The sequence below is a fragment of the Nasonia vitripennis genome, chromosome 4, assembly GCF_009193385.2.
Source record: "Nasonia vitripennis strain AsymCx chromosome 4, Nvit_psr_1.1, whole genome shotgun sequence".
Classification (NCBI taxonomy): Eukaryota; Metazoa; Arthropoda; class Insecta; order Hymenoptera; family Pteromalidae; genus Nasonia; species Nasonia vitripennis.
Window position 1 is genome coordinate 33035035 of NC_045760.1, and position 24287 is coordinate 33059321.

General features: G+C 42.4%; 1 protein-coding gene across 9 annotated transcripts; it reads left to right on the forward strand.

Annotated features, from left to right (window-relative positions):
* The first annotated feature begins 436 nt into the window (after positions 1–436).
* Positions 437–6689, forward strand: LOC100113505 (tropomyosin-1). Of its 9 annotated transcripts, XM_032598875.1 has the most exons (8): positions 3554–3687; positions 3768–3956; positions 4025–4100; positions 4183–4315; positions 4389–5369; positions 5453–5775; positions 5856–6133; positions 6197–6689. In XM_032598875.1, the coding sequence occupies exons 5-8, from the start codon at positions 5258–5260 to the stop codon at positions 6609–6611; spliced, it is 1128 nt and encodes a 375-aa protein (XP_032454766.1). In that variant the 5' UTR covers positions 3554–3687; positions 3768–3956; positions 4025–4100; positions 4183–4315; positions 4389–5257; the 3' UTR covers positions 6612–6689. The 9 variants fall into 9 exon arrangements, with proteins under 9 accessions (XP_008214565.1, XP_032454768.1, XP_008214567.1 ...); XM_008216343.4 differs by lacking the exons at positions 5453–5775; positions 5856–6133; positions 6197–6689 and adding exons at positions 437–989; positions 3173–3469 and having other exon boundaries at positions 4389–5066; XM_032598877.1 differs by lacking the exons at positions 5453–5775; positions 5856–6133; positions 6197–6689 and adding exons at positions 704–1271; positions 3173–3469 and having other exon boundaries at positions 4389–5066.
* The last annotated feature ends 17598 nt before the right edge of the window (positions 6690–24287 follow it).

A 24287-nucleotide genomic window follows, 5' to 3' on the forward strand; every position in this document is an offset into this window, starting at 1 on the left:
GCGCTTCAAGTATTGATGTATCGAAGGCGTGGTTAATAATATTTAGGTGTTGGATGAATCGTTGGAGTTTGCAACAACTATTCGCCGTAGCAGTTGAAAAAATTCTGCGCGTCACAACGCCTCGTATAAATGCAAACTCGATTATATTTAGCCGAGTGTAAACATTGTACTTCTCTCCATCGGTGGCGCTGCTTCAGCACACAGGCTATACGGTCGGGAGGGTCGGAAATTTTTTGTCGACGAGTCGACCTGATAATCGTATTCTTTTCTCTGATATTATAAACACGTTGTAAATAGAGAGATGGTTTTCGGTTCGCTGCTGTCGCGCGCTCTCCCTTTCTCTCTCGCGCTCTATTCTTAGCAATCCGCGTCCCAATAACGTTAGTGGGTCGCTCTTGCCCTGGCATATACATATAGCTATATGTATCTATGTACATCGTCGGGACGTCATTAACATTTTATCACTTTCGTTTGCTATCTTCGACAAAGACAGTAGCGCTCACGTTGTCGCATCTTCAAGCCACCCTGTACCAAAGGTCTGAGCTACCAGCGCTGTTTCTACTCTATTTTATGGAAAACACCCTTGAGCACAGAAGACCAGGCGTATACCAGGGATCCAAGTTAAAAAATCAACGAAAGCTCGCGGTGGAACACAGAGTACGATAGAGCCAAGTTCTTCGACACTTACATGCGAACTCAGTCCCCCTCGAAAAGCTCGCGATGCTCGTCTTGGTCCACGAGCGGCAGTAGAAGAAAAAAAGCTCTAGCCTCGTCGCCGAAAGAATATATCGAAAAGATATCTTCCCAGCGCAGTTCTCTGCCTCGTCCAGTGAAAATAAACCCACTCTCTCTCTCTCTCTCTCGGCTCTTGCTCGCCATTTTTGGATTCCCCACCCGCAGCCCTCTGCTGCTGCTGGGACCGCAGGGATACGACGTCGCAAGCTTTGCCAGTAGCACGACACTCGACGTGCGTCGCTCTGAACGCTCGGGTAGGTAAGTTGTTTGAGAAAAACTTTGCTTTCGCTGCTGTGGCCGCTACTACTAGTTTGCGGCACCTCGCGACGTGGAGAGAGCTTTTCTTGCCGACAACGCAAAGTGCGCGTGCTGCAGTTTGTATATTTTCTACTTTGCGCTGTGCGATTTTGTGTAAATGTGAGAGCAGAGGAGCTTCAGCTCAGGATGTGGAGAAAGAAGAACAGAACTGAGCTTTTTACTTCTAATGCTACTGCTACTTCTTCTTGCTTCTATGACAGACTTTTACTTGTTGGGCAGTAAGTACTAAAGCTTTTTAACACGCATCCGCGCCTCTTTTTTTCCATTAATTCATCATCATTTTTGATCATTGTCTTTGATCCACTTGTTGGAACGAATGGCGATGCTGAAACGTCAAGTCGGAAAGAGGGAAAAAGACGGATTTCCGGTTCGATGATGCGCTGTTTTGTAGATTTTCCGGGAAAGAGAGCGCATATTTATGTTGCGGCTGAGAGAGTCTAATAATAATTCTCAAGTAATTCAAGACGAGAGCAGACGTCTATTTTTAAAAGCTCTGCGCTTTGCTGGTTTTACGGAAAGCTTGCGTGCACTGCTGGATTTTTTATATCCCCCCTAAGTGCATGATAAGCTCGTAGCCTTGACTTTTCAATAAGGTATATTGAAAGGTTTATCGTATTTTTCTGGAAGTTCAAGTTTGCATACGCGTACATAACGCATCGCTTACCTGCGTGTGAGAAACTACTAACAAGAATATCCAACTATTGTTCCACCCCGAAAACCCTGCAGCAAGGTCTCTCGGAAAAAACCTGATCCGGGAAACGTGAAATCTTGGTCCAAGAATTAGGTCAGAGCCGCGAAAAGAAAAGGCGCGTATACCCGCGTCGCGCACGGTGTTTGAGCTGCGCAGAGACGGAATGCGCGCATTCTTGCCAAATTCTATTTCGGCCGTTATCGCCCAAGCTCCCTCTCTTTCTCTCTCTCTCTCTCTCTCTCGCGGCTGCAGACCACGAAAAACCGGCGAAAAGGCGCGGCGGGAGTTGCGGGACTCCATCAAGGTCGCAAACCTTTGTTTCGTACGCCTTGGAGGTGCGTATTCGTGTACTAAGCTGATACTTGGTGCGTAAGCAGGAGGGGATGGCATGTCAGAGGTATTCGAATCTCGCGCGCTTGAGATGACCACGACAGTTGGATTGACACTTGGGGCACAGGTGGCCAGCTACCTGCTGATTGATCTGAATTTATTTTGTAGTCTTCGCTTCATATGTACTTCCAAGCAGACTTTTTAGCTTCACGCGTGACTCTCAGAGAAAGCAATGCTTTGATTCAGTGCCGATCGGAAGAGTGAAACTGATAATATCCAACGTCCTTCCCCCCCCCCTCTCTCTCACTGTTTTGCAAAATGTTAAAACCCCTCCTGGAAGTTCTATAAATAAAGCCTCCTCCTAATCGCGCTTTCTCATACACACACTCACACAGTCACAAACACACTCGCTCGCTTTTCACACGAGAGAGAAGATCGGGTGTCGGCGGACCAAGTAAAGCTCGCGCGAGCCGCCGCTCGTATGAAGCTGGAGGAAGAGAGAGGGAGAGAGAGGGAGAGAGAGAGAGAGAGAGAGAGAGAGAGAGAGAGAGAGATCCGCGAGAGCGCACGCATACTCATCCCTTCGACTCTGCGCGCCGCCGCGGCATATTAATAGACTCCGGCTCCAATGCTATTTCCGTAGATATCCGTTCTGTGCGTTCTTACGCGGGCGCGCAATATCGAGGCTCGTGCAGCAGCGGGCTAGAAAAAACCGAGAGCGAATTTCCGGAAAGAGCTGATATGTTGTGCAGGCGAAAATATCGCGCGACAGCCTGGATGATGAAGATAAAATGCTTTAATAAATATTATATTGTGCTCTCTTAAATTCGTTTTGCGGCTCGTGTTAATCCAGAGCTGGTGCTATTTCGGTATAGATATCTATTCTTTCTTTCCCTCGACTCATTACGCCCACGTCTGGGTCGAACAGCCGCACGGATTGGATTACTCGATTTCCCAATAGTCATTCTAAACAGCCAAAGCTTACACCACTTTGGATCAGTAAAATTATTTTTGGTGCTTTCGCTATAAAAGATTATTTACCGCGTCTTATATTGTACTTTGATATACTTACTATTGTACTTGTCATGTTTTCTACAGCAGCAGGAATACCGTTAATTTTTTGAGAAAGCGAGAGAGAAAACAAAAGCCGCCGCCATGGACGCGATCAAGAAGAAGATGCAAGCGATGAAGCTTGAGAAGGACAATGCGCAGGACAAAGCCGATGTCTGCGAGGGACAGGCGAAAGAGGCCAATATGCGCGCTGACAAGGTCAACGAGGAGGTCCAGGATCTGACCAAGAAGCTCTCCCAGGTTGAGAATGATCTCATAACGAACAAGGCTAATCTCGAGCAGGCCAATAAGGACCTGGAGGAGCGCGAAAAGTCCCTCACCAACGCAAGTTTTAATTTTAATCAAATCATTACTTCGCGCAGCTCTCAATGATTTGCGCGCAGACTAATTCGTCACTATCGCGCACAGGCCGAGTCGGAGGTGGCTGCTTTGAACAGGAAAGTCCAGATCATCGAGGAGGACTTGGAACGCTCGGAGGAACGTCTGAACACCGCCACTGCCAAGCTCGCCGAAGCCTCCCAGGCTGCTGACGAATCTTTCCGGTGAGGCTTACGCCCCTGATTGCCTAACAAATCATCGTTTCGCCTTCTAAAAAATACCTTGTTTTTCATTGCTCCCGCAGTATGTGCAAAGTCCTGGAAAACCGTGCCCAGCAAGATGAGGAGCGAATGGACCAGCTTACGAATCAGCTGAAGGAAGCACGTCTCTTGGCTGAAGACGCCGACGGCAAATCTGATGAGGTCTCCCGCAAACTGGCCTTCGTTGAGGACGAGCTTGAAGTAGCCGAGGACCGCGTCAAATCCGGCGAAGCGTAAGTGTTGCTCGCGCAAACGCGGAAAGGCTGCTGCCATGCTCATTACTTTTTTTTGCTGGCTTTAGCAAAATCATGGAGTTGGAGGAGGAACTGAAGGTTGTCGGAAACAGCTTGAAATCTTTGGAAGTCTCCGAAGAAAAAGTGAGAAAGCTATTAAATGATATTTCAAATTAATATAACACTCGCGAATCTAATCCATCTCGTTTTATCTCATTTTCTACAGGCTAACCAGAGAGTCGAAGAATTCAAGCGACAACTGAAGACCCTGACAGTCAAACTAAAGGAGGCCGAGGCCCGCGCCGAATTCGCTGAGAAGACAGTCAAGAAGCTCCAGAAGGAAGTCGACAGGCTCGAAGGTCAGCATTCTAAACATATACCGAACTCTCACTTATCTGTAACAACATTCGTTTTTTATTAAATTTTTTACAGACGAGCTCGGAATCAACAAGGACAGATACAAGTCCCTGGCCGACGAGATGGACTCCACCTTCGCCGAGTTGGCCGGCTACTAAGCCGTCGAAGTTCTCCGAAACACCGACAGCAACAACGACAACAACAACAACAACAGCATTGCACCAACGAACAAAGCTCTACTATTCAATCCTCATACTGCCGCGCCGATATCGCACCACCATCAGCAGTAGCAGCAGATTGGCGTTGCCGCGGGGACAAGTTATTTACGCACGCGATACTTGACATTATACGAACAAAACTAGAAAAAAGTGAAGATTATTATTATTATTATTACTTGTAATTTTATCGCTCCTCTCCTAGTAATTTGCACGAAGACTGGCCCTAGTCTCCGCTGAAAACGACGATACATACATTGCCTTATTATGCTGCTGTGTCGCGAAACATGATAGACGATCGTGGCCTATTATTTACATTTGTTGTTCCTCCTTTTGTGTCTACGTCTCTCTCTCTCTCTCTCTCTCTCTCTCTCTCTCTCTCTCTCTCTCTCTTTCTAACACTTATGGAGCTATACCTAATTGACACACATAATAAACTTAGAAGAATCGAGGCCAGGATCGATGACTGTGTTGTTATTTATTCTCACTTTCAAGAAATTGATAACATTTTTTTTAAGAATAAAGATTCTCTTACGTAGCGCACCTGCTTTTATTCAGAACAATTATTCATTCAATTTAAACACATACAAGGGCAACGAGCTTGCGCACTAGCGCATCGCTATGGTGACGCTAATAAGGCAACAATCGACAGTAGAGAACCGAACGTTCGCAGGCCAGAGGTTGAGTAAACTCTTATATTGTACATAATAATTCTCGAGAGCAAAGATAATGTCGTATTATGCGACGCCAATTTTGTATCTCAACATGGGAGGAGAAATGCTGTACGTGTTGCAGCAGAGGCTGAAAACTCAGAAAATCGGCTCCGATAAAACTATTCAAGGCCAGTGTAGTTACTTCCTTTTCTGCACAGCATACCTATTATCGATATTAATATTAATTTATAACTTTCTGCATAACACGCAGTGATGAACGATGTGATACACGCCCTACTTAATCCACAGCAGCTGCACGAGATATTTGATAAGGTTCCGCTGATGAGCCTGCTGTCGCTGCGTGCAATTCTCGAAAGGGTTGTGCTATCGTCGATAATGCGACTCGACGACAACAGTATGAACAAACTCTTTGATTTAATGATAATGATGGTCAAGTACCAATTGGTTACCGCCAGCGGGCCTCGAGAAGTCTTTCTCTCGACTCTCAATCATTTGGACGCTCTCCGCGACATGGCGGCCATTGACAGGACACTCGGAAAACACATAGATTTCACCTACCAACTCTTGCTCGACGTAAGTTGCTCTTTCGCACTTGCTTGCACACTTTTGGAAAGCAACTAATATATTTTTTCCGAAATCTCTGATTATCTCAGACATACGGTCAGATGAATCACAAAGAGATTTGGCAGATACGAACAGAATGCCTGCGGCAGATTCGAAATCACAATGTGCGCGTCTCGATACTCCTGCGCTTGGGGATGCAGAATCAAGATGCGAGCTTTAATAGGTTGGTCCAGCGATATGACGAACAGTACGAGGAGAGACGAGAGGTGCTCGAAAATATTAAACTCGTAGACTACGCGGACGACGAGGGCAGTGCGGGCTCGCTTGCGTTTAGCGGAGATCGAGTCACTTTATTGGGAAAAAATGTGTAAGCGAAAACATGAGCTATGCTCGTGAAATCAATGAGCGATTAAGTAAATCTTGCTTACAGGTATTCCTCGACCTATGGTCGAGTGCAGAGCAGCAGCAGCAGTAGGTCGAGCCAAAATTTGAGCCAGGTGGTAGCTGTCAGTAACAAGTCAATGAGAAAGGAGCTCGAGACCATGGCCGCTCAACTTGGCAAAGAGGAAGCCGCACCAGTTCGTCCCTTTAGTCTGCATCTATTCGGAAACGACAACGACAGGAGTATGGATTGCACGCCCGACAATTGCGGATACGCCGATCGTATCGACGATATGCAAGACGGAAATTTTAACGACGACAGAAATAATCGATCGGTTACGGAATACAAACGAAATCTAGTGAAGAACGTGAACTCGGAGTTTTCAGAAAACGATAACAAGGTCGCTGCACCCGCGTGCACCAAAGCCACGGATCTCATGAATTTGTTGGACGCGATGCGATAAAAGGATTATTGTATTTATTACAACGAATTAATGTAACAGCTCCAGAATAAATTTACGAAAACCAAACGTTACAATATATCAAATGCTTCAAATTTTTATTTTAATTTAATTTAATAATGAATCGGTAATCGAATTATAGCGCGTGGATACGGGACCGATTTAGTCTCATTCTTTACCTTTATATCATATCGCACTAAAACTGTACTTCCTTATCTGACCGCCAGGTGGACACGGCGCTGGCGAAGCACTATACATCGACAACTCGCAAGCAAATTGGATCCAGAAAAGTACTTATAGAAGAGAACTGCTGAAACCGGCAGAAGTGAATTACGGCTGTCCTGTTTGCCTTTAAATTCCGTGTTATCGTTATGTATTTTTCTTGTCAGTCGCCTCCGTAAAGGATTTATTTAGGTTCAATATTTTAACAATGGGAGGCTCTTCCATAGATGGCGCTTCGACCGCCGCCACCGCAGATCTTCTAAATTGTCTCAAATTTCTGAGCCTACGACCTTACACGTTACCGTTGAAATGTTGCGTTTGATAATCTACAAATAATTTTATTAATTAAATGTGTATTCTGATTTTTGGTTTGATTGAAAAATTCTACGAAATTAAGTTTTCGTACGAGATATAAATTGTATTGTTTCATGTAGGATTGAATTTATTAGGATCTGTAAGTCGCTCCTCAGTCATTAACTCTATCGCTGAATTTAAATTTATAAACAAAAGTATTTACAAAAGTTATACTATACAATGAATTGGATACATTTTTCTTTTCGCGTCTTTGCATAATAATATACGCACTCGGTATCGCAGTTATGAAATATCCGTTATTATGAAGGTGATTCGAAACATTTTGGGCTGCTGTTACAATTGTTTTCTTATGTAGGAATGAGTAGTGAAAGGAGAACATGGCCGAGGCCACGTCAAATTGTTGTTGGAGATGAATGAAAAAAATTGAAAATTAAAATCTTGGAAAATTTTTGAAAATCTGGAAAATTTGTTCTAAAGTAAGGGAAAAATGTATAAGGTTTTCCATTAGTTTTGCGTTTTCCGACGCATCGAGAGGAATCGATTCCGTTACCCAGCGTTACCCACCGCCTGCGAGTTGTCCTGGCTATTCGTTGTCAGGAACAGACTTCCAAGACCTAACGAGGCCTATCAAAAATTTGTGTGTGCAATTATCATCTTAGCACACTTCCGTACGCCCATTGTCGATCTTTCCGGCAGGGTGTGATGTCCTCAGAGTGATTTTTTCCCCCTCCTCCGGACGTTCGCCACAATTTGTTTTGCGATGACCCACAGTTCGTTGCTTTTAAATTCGTTTTCGAACGAACGATTGGTTATTTTTGGGAACTGTGGGTACACCTCCGTCGACGGGACACGCAGCACGCTGTACTGTTTGTTCTTGACCAGTACTTTGTCATTCAATTCAGCTGAAAATATTTCATTATAAACATAATAATAATGCTTGCGCATTATTGAAGATTCTAAATTTTAATATGGAGATACTAACTGTCACCTTGTGCGAGGAAAACGCTGTAATCAAGGCGCTCTTGGCGCAGATTGTTCTGGGCCTCCTGCGCCATTATCTCCGACATTCTCGTCGTCGCTGCTGTCCTCTGAGATATCAGTTCGGCGCCGCTTGTAATGGTGCAGGAACTGCGAGTATGCCGAATGATCGCTGTCTGTAATAAAAAAAAAAAAAAAAAAATGGATAATTAACACACACGCACATACAGAATTATAAATAAGAAAATAATTATTACCATTGTCGGAATTGATGGCGTCGAGGGGCTGATCCTCCGCGAGATTTGAATATGGGTAGGTAGGTTCTATTGCCCAGAAATTTGCAGTCTAAACAGTAAATTCCTTTACTTTCAGTTGTTGAGGTTATTACCACTTGAAATACCTAAGGGAATGTCAGAGCAAACCATTTTCATTAAATTTTAGAATATTTTTTTTTTGTTTTTTTATTTCTTAGACATTTCATAGAATTTTTCGATGAATGCAGATATTATTTTCAATCACATTTTGTGCAGTAAATATTGCTTTTCCAAATTAGGTGTAAACTCACGTCATGCTTCTATGCTTCAACATTCTCTTTTTTTGTTGCATATTGTTTATAGATGATAAAATAAGAACGAATATAAAAATAAAAAAGATTCATCATTTCCTGATATTTTGAAGCACTTTTAAAAGCCATCAGATTAAAAGCACGTTGTTACCCCACGTAAGAGGCGCTTTTGCATCCGGGCCGGTTTTTCTATACAATGCCTCTTCTTTTTTTTTAAAGGTTCAATCATCAACAAATAAATAAACAAACTTAAAACTAATTTTTTTTCCGCCCTTCTTCTTTCCTCCACGAGTCGGATCATTCATCTGACTCGTGGAGGCTTCAAGCGCCTGCTCATAGAAAGCCTGAGCGTCCTGCAGGCTGAGGCCATACCTCGAGAACGCTTGAGGCCCCATTTCGCTAACGTGGCGGTCAACTAGATGCCGCCACGCCATCTGGGTCTTCCTCAAGCGTCCTGTATTGGGAGGGAAACGCTGACGGGTCACCCTGAAAAAATTTGCCGCTATGTAAAGTGCTTCGCGCACTTCACGAGCGACGCCTCTCTTCAGGGCGCCCGTGGGGTAGCCCTCCAAATCGGGGAATGTCCCCATGGCACCTACAAAGTCGCCACGGCTCTCAAAGTAAGTAGTAAGTTAGCAGTTATAAACTGTTGAATTGATCCCGAATCTTTGTTTTCACTTACCCTTTCGCGATCACTTTCTTTCGACCACGGAAACCAAAGCTCTTCTTTGGCCTCACAAACCCTAGCCACGGAAACCAATCTCGCGAACGATCTCGCAGCGTTAGTAAGCAATTAAAAACTGTTAAATTGATCCCGAACTGTTGTTTTCATTATCTTGTTATTAATATAATAAGTGGGCTATAGTTGAACAACAGCAACAACTTACGTTCCAGCAGAGATTTTGGCATCTCATATTCGACCAAGTCGTGTTGATTGTCTTCGACTCGATGGCATTCTATGTATCGGTAATCATACCTATCGTATTTGCCATCGAGGAAGGCAATCGTCCTCTGCTCGTGGTAATATGCGAGTGTTACTAATTCTTTGGTCGGCATTGCCAACCTGGTCCTCCTCAATGCCGCTACCAAATGAGCTGACGGACCAATCTGGTGGGTCACATGATCTAACCAGTTGGTTAATTTTATGAACGCCCCTTGCTTCCAGATCGCCGTAACTATTTTCGGCAAAATGGTGGCTTCAGACTGATGCGTGGTAAGGTCATAGGCCTCCCATCTTGCTGGAATACGGTTCTGTCGCAAGCTCTCTAAACTGGTATATCTAAAAATAAAGGAAAATATTATTATTTAAAGAGTCATGCACCCACCCACACACACGTTACGTAAAACAATTTACCCTGGCACAATCTCCAATCTCATATTGAGATTGGATTTATGGCCATTTAACAAGGACTCCAATTCCAGAGCTTGGGTCGTTGCATCCCTACCATATCCGCTCAGCAAGATATCATTTGCTACGGAGCATTGGCGCATTTCGCGGCTTCGGATACGATGCTGTATGCTCTCATAGCTGTGAGCATACACCAATCGATTCTTCCACTTGTCGTTCTTGGTCGACTTCAACTGATAAAAATGACCCATTTTCTGCAGGAAATACGCCATACACTGAATAAAGCTTAATTAGTACACATAGCTTTACTAAGCTCAGTGTAATCCAGCACTATGTTGCTGCCGCTGGGGACATCAATGTCAGCCGCCAAATGAAGTTGAAGAAATCGAAACGATCCACTATCCACTCGCTTCGTTTATCATTCTTACAACATTAGCCACCGTAGCATTGCTGTCCAATGATCGTTTGCCGTGCTGGCATTTATAGCAAAATACATTTCTCACGGTCTTCTCACGAGCGGTAAACTTGTATGTATTTTTCTTCTTCTGCGTGAGATAGAAGACGGTATATCGGTTCTTCCGGACGCGCGTGTCGAGAGGAATCGATTCCGTTACCCACCGCCTGCGAGTTGAGTTGAGTTGTTTGTTTGATGAATGAATAATTCGGTTAAAAGTTGATGTAAGCGGGCTTGTTGGGGTGGCCCAAAAGAGCGGGCGAGCGGAGGGAGAGATGTGTGCGCTGCTGCAGAACTGCTGGTGGTCGTGAGGCTCTCTCTCTCTCTGAAGAGCGGAGTGAAGGAGGGCCTGATCTCAGGCAGGCGGCGAGACAGCAGGTAGACAGGCGAGGAGGCCTGCTGAGGTTCCTTGTCCTTGGCTTCTTCGTTGCCTAGAGAGCGGACACTGCTCGGACCTCTCTAGGTCGACTCTTGGAGCGAGTCTGGACGAGGGAGGGCCGCCCAACCCGGTGAAGGCTACACCACCCAGTTTCGTATAAGGGGAAGGGGGAAGCTCCGAGGAGCTTTGTGTTTGTATTTATTGCGGGGCCAATCCCAAAGAGGGATCGGTCCACTCAAAAATGACTAAGAGGCGCGGAGCGCTTTAGTCGGTGATCGTTAGATCAATGGCCGCCTCAGCCATCTTCCCCTCGGCCAAGGACACCGGAGGATGAGGGGCGTGAGCCACCTTCTTCCTCGGTGGAAGTCGCAGCGGAGTCCTGAGGAGCTCGCTGCGGACAACCTTAGGCTTCGGGATCCCGGGCTTTTGCGGGGCGGTCCGCTTCCTGACGGCTGGCGAGGGCGACGCTTTCCGTTTGGTCGGGGAGACCAGCAAGACCTTGCGGGGCTCTGGCCGAGCGGCTTGGCCCGCTGCTATCTTCCTGCTGATGATGCTCAGCCGTGGAAGAGCGGCTAGGGGCGGGTCTGTCGGAGGAGCCGCCAAGAGCGCTCGGAAGTCAGGAGAGGCAGGGCGAGCGGACGCGTCCACCAGTTCCAGGTGCTCCGGCCACTCGGCGCAGATGACGTCGACTGCAGGCTCGGGAGCAGGCTGTTGCGGCGGAGACGGAGGAGGGGCGAGAGGAGGCCAATCCACCTGGGTAGCACAGTCTTGATGGGCGCTCGTCGGCTCGGTCTGAGTGGCGGCGTCGACTCCTGGCGGAGGCCGACGTTGCCGTTCCAAAACTCCTGCCCGATGGGCCTGAGTGAGATAGAGCCGAGTGAGCTCCAATTCGGCCCGTAAGGCTGCGTAAGATGGTCTCGGCATGCGAGAAGGAGGGGGAGGCGAAATAATTACGAGAGTAATTTATTCGTAAACAAAAATCAGATTTATTTCCGTGTTCTGGTAAGCTGTGCAGGTTGCCTAGGCACCGTGCTCCAATACTAGATCCGGAATCTGATCGGAGGGGAGGATGCCTTAGCGCCGGGCCCGGCGCCTCTATATGCCCTCCGGAACGCTCTCCCACTATAGGGAGGGCGAACTGGTGGCGTCGCCGCCTAGCGGCCGGGCGCGGAACTACTGGCGCGGTGCGCTATAGTGACGGTATGTCGGGTTGCGCGTGTTTAGGGGCTTGTGCGAGAGAGCCTGCGGGTGGGTTATAACAAAGTGCTCTAAACCATCTAAAACGGTTCTCCTCCGCGAGATTTAGCGTTTCAGCTACCCAGTTTTATGAGATATCGGTATATAACCCAAAATGGGTTATTGGGACATCGGGTAATTTACGTGCATGTGTGCAAACTAAACTTTATCGTCTACCCCTTCGGGTAGGATCATTTTTCCTCCTAAGGTAGCTCCCATATGCCGCATCATTGTTGGTGTTGTGGTGGTTGTTGGTGTTGTGGTGGTTGGTGATGTTGTGGTGGATGTTTGCTCTGGTGGTTGCTGTTGCTGTTGTGGTAGTGGTTGTTGGTGTTGTGGTTTTGCTCCCTTACGCGCAAAATGGGCGATTATGTACGCCGTTGAGAAAACTGCCGGGGTCAATAATGGCACTTCGGCTCCTGCGATGCTGTTTATGAACAAGTGTGCACTATCGGTTTTTGGTTTGACACGTCTTGCTCGATTATCGCCCCGATGTAACGGCCTCGCATAGGCGTAGCGTAATATATCCCAATCCTCGGAATACGTATCTTCCACGAGGGGGACATATTTGTCAGAATCGAACAGATAATGAGCGGCATCTGTCATACGGAGGGCGGCGAGGGGCGCGTTTCGCAGGGTCTTCGCGTTAAATTGAATGAGCCCTGACGTGCTCTGGGCGCTGATAATGTACATTATGTCTGTGCCTGTTGTTAACCTGCAAAAACGAAACGTGAGCACTCGTGAAAGCCGCCGCACAGTCATCAGACAAAGGCCAAAGCGCGACTGCGACTGCGACTCGCAGGCAAGACGCGACCCGTATCGCGTGAACGATCTGATGGTATCAATGCACACATCCTCACCGACTGACGAACGCGGCATCGACGTTAGTTGCTGTGCTCCTCCTGCTGTGATCCTGCAATTTAGAGATAGATATTTATTTAAATTAACAAGTCTTTCAAAATATATTTGTAAGTGAATGAACAGAGTGAACTAAATTTCTTGAAAATTAATTATGATTATTATCGAACATAAAAATATGTGCAAAACACAAAAGGAAATCAGAGAAAAAACTTACGCATTCCCAAGAACCAAAAATTCCTCCAATTCATCAAATAGTAATCTGTAAAAAATAAAGTCTCCTATAAAAACCTTTCTAAATGGTAAAATAATAATATAAATAATTGAGAGTTAGATATTATTGAACATACAATTCTGGTGGTGGACCTGTCGGGTCTACGTTCTCTTGGTCGCCGACATACTCGGCGGCCAAGTTTCGCCTCGCACCACGACGAGCGCTGGAGCAACCGTTGGAGCCAACAACCCGTTGGAGAACCGATGACCGTGGCGTAACCGCGGCTCGTGGCGTCATTGGCCTCTCCAACGAGGATGTTGGCGTTCGGGGCATCGGCGAGTACAGCAATGAAGGGCTATCGCAAACAATAAAAATATGATTTTAGTAACTAAAATATAAAAAGGAAAAAAAGAAAAAATACCTCAGCCTAGCCTTCTTCGCAGAAACTTGGCGGCTTCTGCTGCTGCCACTGCTACTGTTGCTGCTGCCGCTGCTATTATTGCTGCTGCTGCTGTTGTTGCTGCTGGCAGTGGGTGCTGCTGTTTGTTATTTTTCGGGTTTTCCATGTTAATTACTACAAAATAAAAAAAATTTAGTTCTTTGGGTGATTTTCAGATTAAAGGGGTAGGAGGTGTTAGTTCCGAGGGCGCTACAAGTGAAGAATTCATGCTTAATTTCATTATTACAAAAAATTTATAGTAATCATCATCAAACAGTGTCATTTCGTTTCTCGCGTCTGGGTAGGTAGGTAGGGTGGCTCTCAAAGGAATATACGTATTAACGCTTAATAATAATACAATGCGTCAATACGAATATTCCACGTACCTATCACCGACGTCCTCGTCGTGAGAGCTGGTAACGACACGTTTGAATGTATCTTGTCGGCTAACGGTGAAGGTTTTAATAACATCATTTTAACAATGATAATAATAATTTTATGAAAACTTCACTTTTAATCGGTTAAAAGTGCACTAAACCATCTAAAACGGTTCTCCTCCGCGAGATTTAGCGTTTCACTATGAGAAACGTCAGTTGGGCTAAAATTGACCCAGCTTTTTGCATTATTCGCGTGTTTTTGTTGGTTTAGAATTAACCCAACATTTTTCTTGATTTTTTGAATATTTTCCAGTTGTTTCGCTATTTCTGAACTATTAGGAGCACCTTTGCTGGTTTCTAAATTTTTTTTTAAGATTTTTTACACGTCTTCCTAGATTTCTGTGGTATTTTTCTAAGGTTACTTGGCTCGGGCCCGATCCGGATCGCAAAAAACCGAGGAAAAATACATTTCAACGGCCGAATGGACGCGCCGCAAAATTCTTCTTCCGTAAAACCCCTCGAATTTCTAAAATCACTGGATTTATATAATTTAATATATATATATATATATATATATATATATAGTTAATATATATTTATATAATTTTATATAATTCTCCTGTAACAATTCCTCAAATCATGAGCCGTCCGCGACTCGATTCCCGCCATAATTATATGCACGCGCGAAAACATAACACGCACCACTATATGCAGCACGTCGTCGAAAAGCGCAGCACGCACTCTAGTTCAAAAAGCCACATTGTCGGAAACTCTCGTGTTGTGTTCTGTCTTCTCCGCCCCGACCCACCAACAACCCTACTTGAATATTCCAAGAGGATGAGTGAATTATCTCATTTTCGATTTTAAAAATTGCAAACACCGTCAAATATTCCTGAGTAATCACAAAAAAGTCATAGAAATTCTTCATTCATGGAAAATGGCAATTTACTTAAAAAAATATTACAGAAATCTAGAAAGACGCGTAAAAAATAGTAAAAACTATTCGGAGATCAGTATAGCAGCCTAGAAATTGCGAATTACTCAAAAATTGCAAAAATGCGCAAAGCTTGGGTTAATTCTAAACCAACAAAAGCACGCGAATAATGCAAATTAGGTCAATTTTAGTCGCCAAAAGAGGCTACAAAACCGCAGAAACTAACTCACCCAATAACCCAACAAGCTAAAATTAGCTAAAATCTCAACTCGATAACGAAGTGAAAATCGAAAAATTTCGCGCAGCGCGCGCTTTTCTAGCACAGCTGGGGTCAGTGTAACCCAATAACCCGAAATGTTAACCCAAGCTAACCCAACTCCACCGCCAGCGACTCGCTCTAGCAAAGCTGAATAGTAACCCAAGTTGAATTCTTAATGAATAATCGGTTAAGAGTGCTCTAAACCGTCTAAAACGGTTCTCCTCCGCGAGATGAATTCTTAATGAATAATCGGTTAAAAGTGCTCTAAACCGTCTCAAACGGTTCTCCTCCGCGAGATTTAGCGTTTCAGCTACCCAGTTTTACGAGATGAATTCTTAATGAATAATCGGTTAAAAGTGCTCTAAACCGTCTAAAACGGTTCTCCTCCGCGTGATTTGAATTCTTAATGAATAATCAGTTAAAAGTGCTCTAAACCGTCTAAAACGGTTCTCCTCCGCGAGATTTCATTTGACCCTACTCGTATTTTTGGTTAGTATCCATAACCCAATAACCCAAAAATGCAGAAAAAAGTAGGTATCGGAAAAAAGTATACCAAAATGATCAGAAACGAATTCTAAGTCGATTTGACCCTACTCGTATTATTGGGTAATTTGAACTTGGAAAAAATTTGAAAAAGATGTCATCTGAAATTGGCTCCAGTTTCCAAAAATGCAGAAAAAAGTAGGTATCGGAAAAAAGTATACGAAAATAATCAGAAACGAATTCTAAGTCGATTTGACCCTACTCGAATTTTAGGGTACTTTCCATAACCCAATAACCCAAAAATGCAGAAAAAAGTAGGTATCGGAAAAAAGTATACCAAAATGATCAGAAACGAATTCACAGTCGATTGGACCATACTCGAATTATTGGGTTATTTGAATTTGGAAAAAATATGAAAAAGATGTCATCTGAAATTCGCTCGTTTCCAAAAATTTCCAAAAAAACGTTATAAAACAAAAATACACCAAAATGATCAAAAACGAATTCTAAGTCGATTGGACCATACTCGTATTTTTGGGTTATTTGAACTTGGAAAAAATTTGAAAAAGATGTCATCTGAAATTCGCTCGTTTCCAAAAATTTCCAAAAAAACGTTATAGAACAAAAATACACCAAAATGATCAAAAACGAATTCTGAGTCGATTGGTCCATACTCGTATTTTTGGGTAATTTGAACTTGGAAAAAATTTGAAAAAGATGTCATCTGAAATTGGCTCGTTTCCAAAAATTTCCCAAAAAAACGTTATAAAACAAAAATACATGAAAATGATCAAAAACGAATTCTAAGTCGATTGGACCCTACTCGTATTTTAGGGTAATTTGAAAAAATTTAAAAAAGGTGTCATGTGAAATTTGCTCTCGTTTCCATAACCCAATAACCCAATAACCCAAAAATGCAGGAAAAACTAGGTATCGGAAAAAAGTATACGAAAATAATCAGAAACGAATTCTAAGTCGATTTCACCCTACTCGTATTTTTGGGTAGTTTCCAGAACCCAATAACCCAATAGCCCAATAACCCAATGACCCAATAACCTAATAACCCAATAACCCAATGACCCAATAACCCAAAAATGCAGAAAAAACTAGGAATCGGAAAAAGTATACGAAAACAGTCAGAAACGAATTCTAAGTCGATTTGACCCTACTCGTATTTTTGGGTAGTTTCCATAACCCAATGACTCAATAACCAAATAACCCAAAAATGCAGAAAAAAGTAGGTATCCGAAAAAGTATAACAAAATGATCAGAAACGAATTCTGAGTCGATTGGACCATACTCGTATTTTTGGGTTATTTGAACTTGGAAAAAATTTGAAAAATATGTCATCTGAAATTCGCTCGTTTCCAAAAATTTCCAAAAAAACGTTATAAAACAAAAATACACCAAAATGATCAAAAACGAATTCTAAGTCGATTGGACCATAATCGTATTTTAGAGTAGTTTCCATAACCCAATAACCCAATAAACCATTAACCCAAAAATGCAGAAAAAAGTAGGTATCCGAAAAAGTATAACAAAATGATCAGAAACGAATTCTGAGTCGATTGGACGCTATTCAGAAAAATGCAGAAAAAAGTAGATATCGGAAAAAAATATACGAAAATAATCAGAAACGAATTCTAAGTCGATTTGACCCTACTCGTATTTTTGGGTAGTTTCCATAACCCAATAACCCAAACACCCAAAAATGCAGAAAAAAGTAGGTATCTGAAAAAATTATACGAAAATAATCAGAAACGAATTCTAAGTCGATTTGACCCTACTCGTATTTTTGGGTAGTTTCCATAAACCAATAATCCAATAACCCAATAACCCAAACACCCAAAAATGCAGAAAAAAGTAGGTATCGGAAAAAGTATACCAAAATGATCAGAAACGAATTCTAAGTCGATTTGACCATACTCGTATTTTTGGGTAATTTGAACTTGGAAAAAAGTGGTTGCTGTATTTTTGGAAAACTCGCAAGCGATGAACAATCTCGTCGATCGCTATATAAGGAAGTTTAAAAATTTGTATGCTCGTGGAACGCTGTCTAATCCTCGCTTTGCCAATTCTCTCTTGTTTCAGATTTTCAGGCTCTCGTGTTGAAGGTCGATGTCGAAGCTGCAGCCACGCAGGAGGAAATTGTCTTCAAAGAGTTTCGAGAATATCTCGCCTATTTGGAATTCGAAAATGCTGTGGACACAGAAGCCGCAGCCACCAAGGACGAGATCGATTTCCGGCATTTCCGAGAACATATCGTCTATCGGCAATGGAAGCAGCAGCAGGCTGATGACAAGGCTGCCGACAACAATTCAGGATCGATTGATTGGTCAAGCCTCGAAGATATGTGGAATGAACGCTGGCGAGAGGGGAGAATATAAATTGTGAATAAAAAAAAATTTGCTTTGGCTTTATTTTAAGCCTTTTATTAATATATTAAATATTTAATGATATACACTGTTTCCGATTTTGTTTCAAATCAGTCTATATGATTGCTGTAGGTATACAACTTAATATTGTACAGAAGTATCAGAAGTCATCGCACCTCTTAGATGTGCGCAAACTTAAAAGAAAATCTATTTTCAGCAGTCTTCGGATTGCTGGAGGTAGCGTGCGAGTGTGTGCGAGTGTGTGCGCGTGTGAGTGATACTCGAGCAGGGGCGAGTATAAACATTCCACAAACTATCATCATCAGTCTTCGGATTGCCGGAGGTAGCGTGCGAGTGTGTGCGCGTGTGAGTGATACTCGAGCAGGGGCGAGTATAAATATTCCCCATTGTTTCATTCAGTCTAAGTATTGTTTGAAGCAGTATAGTGTAGTGAAGTGGCAAGCAGCAGCAGCATCATCGATGACTAGGCGGCGGACGACCCGGATCATCAAGTACCAGCGGGACATCACATCGGTGGCAGCGGCGGTCTAGGACGAGGACCAGAACACCGGGACCAGGAGAAGGACCAGAGGACATCGCGGGATCGTGGGTAAGTACCTCTCTCTGAGAGTACATAATATAAAGTATGTCAATTATCGTTTCGACGATGCTTGACATGCAAGGGGTGCTCTTGTTGTTGATGTTTTTTTTTGTTGCTGGAAACGAAAACAACATCAACAACAAGATGGAGCCTCGAAACAGCTAGGGCATTAGAAAGTGTACGTGGGTTCTCTTAGTGCCAAAGCCCAGGGCACCCCACGTATGCGAAGGGATGGAGTCGGTAGGGCCCGCCAACGCCCGCTCTATCTCGAACGTAGCTTAGGAGGTTAAGAGGTGTTGCGGCGGGGATGACAGGGCAGCGCCGGTTGGAACCATTAGGGTTCCTCCTGGGATAAGAAGTTTGGTGATCAGACCAGGCGATTCTTGAAATCACTGCCTATAACCATCGAATTCTTATCACCGGAGTAACGCCAGCCAATCATCGTCACGCGACAACGATCTTGTAGATAGGTCTTGTGAGACAAGATCGGCCTCATCGAACAACGATTAGGTCTCAAAGTAGGGTGCGTCTACGCGAAGGTAACACAGCCGACGTTGCTTTTCACGTAGATCCTTTGTAGGTTCGGTTGGTTACGGGCAGGTAGACAATTTATAGTAATCATCATCTATCAGTGTCATTTCGTTTCTCGCGTCCGGGTAGGTAGGTAGGGTGGCTCTCAAAGGAATATACGTATTAACGCTTAATAATAATAATACAGTGCGTCAATACGAATATTCCACGTACCTATCACCGACGTCCTCGTCGTGAGAGCTGGTAACGACATGTTTGAATGTATCTTGTCGGCTAACGGTGAAAATTTTTGAATATCCGGAAAATTTGTCGGAAAATGAAGAAACATTTATACTTTTTCTCCCTTTTTAATTGAGTGAAGCAATTTGGGCGGGATTTAAGATTGTTGGGTTAATTTTATAATATTGGGTTATTGGGTTATCGGGTTATTGGGTTATCGGGTTATCGGGTCATTGGGTTATTGGGTTATCGGGTTATCGGGTCATTGGGTTATTGGGTTATTGGGTTATCGGGTTATCTGGTTATCGGGTTATTGGGTTATCTGGTTATTGGGTTATTGGGTTATCGGGTCATTGGGTTATCGGGTTATTGGGTTATTGGGTTATTGGGTTATTGGGTTATTGGGTTCTTCGGTCATTGGGCTGGAGGGCTATTGGCTTATTGGGTTTTATTGGGTAACTTTTTCCGCCCGATCGAATGAAGCCAACAACCCACCCCTTCGCCCTCAAGTTTCCGAGATACAGCATACGACTACTCGATATATACTACCATATTTACTATCAATGGTCAGTACTCGAAGGCCTTTCCGAATCAATACCCCCTTCCCCCTTTCCCCCCTCCAAACACTGTAATTCTATGTTTAGGTACCTAATAAAATTGGGTTCCTATATATCTGATAATGATAAATGAAAGAGGAAAAAATAATAAACATTTTTGGTTTTAAAAATTTTTCCCTAAGTCTTTTTTTTCATTAAGAAAAACAGACTTGAAAATTATTTTTTGCATTTTTGAAAACTAGAGCGAATTTCAGATGACCTCTATTTCAAGTTTTTCTAAGTTCAAATTACCCAAAAATACGAGTATGGTCCAATCGGCTTAGAATTCGTTTCTGATTATTTTCCTATACTTTTTTCCGATACCTACTTTTTTCTGCATTTTTGGAAACTGGAGCCTGGTATAAACATTCCCCAAACTATCATCGGCAGTCTTCGGATTGCCGGAGCTAGCGTGCGAGTGTGTGCGCGTGTGAGTGATACTCGAGCAGGGGCGAGTATAAATATTCCCCATTGTTTCATTCAGTCTAAGGATTGTTTGAAGCAGTATAGTGTAGTGAAGTGGCAAGCAGCAGCAGCATCATCGATGACTAGGCGGCGGACGACCCGGATCATCAAGTACCAGCGGGACATCACATCGGTGGCAGCGGCGGTCTAGGACGAGGACCAGAACACCGGGACCAGGAGAAGGACCAGAGGACATCGCGGGATCGTGGGTAAGTACCTCTCTCTGAGAGTACATAATATAAAGTATGTCAATTATCGTTTCGACGATGCTTGACATGCAAGGGGTGCTTTTGTTGTTGATGTTGTTTTTGTTGCTGGAAACGAAAAGTTGAATTCTTAATGAATAATCGGTTAAGAGTGCTCTAAACCGTCTAAAACGGTTCTCCTCCGCGAGATGAATTCTTAATGAATAATCGGTTAAAAGTGCTCTAAACCGTCTCAAACGGTTCTCCTCCGCGAGATTTAGCGTTTCAGCTACCCAGTTTTACGAGATGAATTCTTAATGAATAATCGGTTAAAAGTGCTCTAAACCGTCTAAAACGGTTCTCCTCCGCGTGATTTGAATTCTTAATGAATAATCAGTTAAAAGTGCTCTAAACCGTCTAAAACGGTTCTCCTCCGCGAGATTTCATTTGACCCTACTCGTATTTTTGGTTAGTATCCATAACCCAATAACCCAAAAATGCAGAAAAAAGTAGGTATCGGAAAAAAGTATACCAAAATGATCAGAAACGAATTCTAAGTCGATTTGACCCTACTCGTATTATTGGGTAATTTGAACTTGGAAAAAATTTGAAAAAGATGTCATCTGAAATTCGCTCGTTTCCAAAAATTTCCAAAAAAACGTTATAAAACAAAAATACACCAAAATGATCAAAAACGAATTCTAAGTCGATTGGACCCTACTCGTATTTTAGGGTAGTTTCCATAACCCAATAACCCATTAACCCAAAAATGTAGAAAAAAGTAGGTATCGCAAAAGTATACCTAAATGATCACAAACAAATTCAGAGTCGATTGGACCATACTCGTATTTTTGGGTTATTTGAACTTGGAAAAAATTTGAAAAAGATGTCATCTGAAATTCGCTCGTTTCCAAAAATTTCCAAAAAAACGTTATAAAACAAAAATACATGAAAATGATCAGAAACGAATTCAGAGTCGATTGGACCATACTCGTATTTTTGGGTAGTTTCCAGAACCCAATAACCCAATAACCCAATAACCCAATAACCCAATAACCCAATGACCCAATAACCCAAAAATGCAGAAAAAAATAGGAATCGGAAAAAGTATACGAAAATAGTCAGAAACCAATTCTAAGTCGATTTGACCCTACTCGTATTTTTGGGTAGTTTCCATAACCCAATGACTCAATAACCAAATAACCCAAAAATGCAGAAAAAAGTAGGTATCCGAAAAAGTATAACAAAATGATCAGAAACGAATTCTGAGTCGATTGGACCATACTCGTATTATTCGATTTGACCCTACTTGTATTTTTGGGTAGTTTCCATAACCCAATGACTCAATAACCAAATAACCCAATGACCCAATAACCCAATAACCCAATGACCCAATAACCCAATAACCCAAAAATGCAGAAAAAACTAGGTATCGGAAAATGTATACGAAAATAAGCAGAATCGAATTCTAAGTCGATTTCACCCTACTCGTATTTTTGGGTAGTTTCCAGAACCCAATAACCCAATAACCCAAAAATGCAGGAAAAACTAGGTATCGGAAAAAAGTATACGAAAATAATCAGAAACGAATTCTAAGTCGATTTCACCCTAATCGTATTTTTGGGTAGTTTCCAGAACCCAATAACCCAATAACCCAATGACCCAATAACCCAATAACCCAATGACCCATTAACCCAAAAATGCAGAAAAAAATAGGAATCGGAAAAAGTATACGAAAATAGTCAGAAACGAATTCTAAGTCGCTTTGACCCTACTCGTATTTTTGGGTAGTTTCCATAACCCAATGACTCAATAACCAAATAACCCAAAAATGCAGAAAAAAGTATAACAAAATGATCAGAAACGAATTCTGAGTCGATTGGACCATACTCGTATTTTTGGGTAGTTTCCAGAACCCAATGACCCAATAACCCAATAACCCAATAACCCAATGACCCAATAACCCAAAAATGCAGAAAAAAATAGGAATCGGAAAAAGTATACGAAAATAGTCAGAAACGAATTCTAAGTCGATTTGACCCTACTCGTATTTTTGGGTAGTTTCCATAACCCAATGACTCAATAACCAAATAACCCAAAAATGCAGAAAAAAGTAGGTATCCGAAAAAGTATAACAAAATGATCAGAAACGAATTCTGAGTCGATTGGACCATACTCGTATTTTTGGGTAATTTGAACTTGGAAAAAATTTGAAGAATATGTCATCTGAAATTCGCTCGTTTCCAAAAATTTCCAAAAAAACGTTATAAAACAAAAATACACCAAAATGATCAAAAACGAATTCTAAGTCGATTGGACCATAATCGTATTTTAGAGTAGTTTCCATAACCCAATGACCCAATAACCCATTAACCCAAAAATACAGAAAAAAGTAGGTATCGCAAAAAGTATACCAAAATGATCAGAAACGAATTCTGAGTCGATTGGACCATACTCGTATTTTTGGGTAGTTTCCATAACCCAATAACCCAATAACCCAATAACCCAATAACCCAAAAATGCAGAAAAAAGTAGGTATCGCAAAAAGTATACCAAAATGATCAGAAACAAATTCAGTGTCGTGGACCATACTCGTATTTCTGTGTTATTTGAACTTGGAAAAAATTTGAAAAAGATGTCATCTGAAATTTGCTCTCGTTTCCATAACCCAATAACCCAATAACCCAAAAATACAGGAAAATGTAGGTATCGGAAAAAAGTATACGAAAATAATCAGAAACGAATTCTAAGTCGATTTGACCCTACTCGTATTTTTGGGTAGTTTCCATAACCCAATGACTCAATAACCAAATAACCCAAAAATGCAGAAAAAAGTAGGTATCCGAAAAAGTATAACAAAATGATCAGAAACGAATTCTGAGTCGATTGGACCATACTCGTATTATTCGATTTGACCCTACTTGTATTTTTGGGTAGTTTCCATAACCCAATGACTCAATAACCAAATAACCCAATGACCCAATAACCCAATAACCCAATGACCCAATAACCCAATAACCCAAAAATGCAGAAAAAACTAGGTATCGGAAAATGTATACGAAAATAAGCAGAATCGAATTCTAAGTCGATTTCACCCTACTCGTATTTTTGGGTAGTTTCCAGAACCCAATGACTCAATAACCAAATAACCCAAAAATGCAGAAAAAAGTATAACAAAATGATCAGAAACGAATTCTGAGTCGATTGGACCATACTCGTATTTTTGGGTAGTTTCCAGAACCCAATGACCCAATAACCCAATAACCCAATAACCCAATGACCCAATAACCCAAAAATGCAGAAAAAAATAGGAATCGGAAAAAGTATACGAAAATAGTCAGAAACGAATTCTAAGTCGATTTGACCCTACTCGTATTTTTGGGTAGTTTCCATAACCCAATGACTCAATAACCAAATAACCCAAAAATGCAGAAAAAAGTAGGTATCCGAAAAAGTATAACAAAATGATCAGAAACGAATTCTGAGTCGATTGGACCATACTCGTATTTTTGGGTAATTTGAACTTGGAAAAAATTTGAAGAATATGTCATCTGAAATTCGCTCGTTTCCAAAAATTTCCAAAAAAACGTTATAAAACAAAAATACACCAAAATGATCAAAAACGAATTCTAAGTCGATTGGACCA

Excerpts from the sequence above, each read along its gene's own strand:
- LOC100113505 (XM_032598875.1), top strand. The coding sequence starts at position 5,258 with ATGTCGTATTATGCGACGCCAATTTTGTATCTCAACATGGGAGGAGAA. Across the intron at positions 5,370-5,452 it reads CTCCGATAAAACTATTCAAG|TGATGAACGATGTGATACAC; the intron begins GCCAGTGTAGTT and ends CATAACACGCAG. Across the intron at positions 6,134-6,196 it reads ACTTTATTGGGAAAAAATGT|GTATTCCTCGACCTATGGTC; the intron begins GTAAGCGAAAAC and ends TCTTGCTTACAG.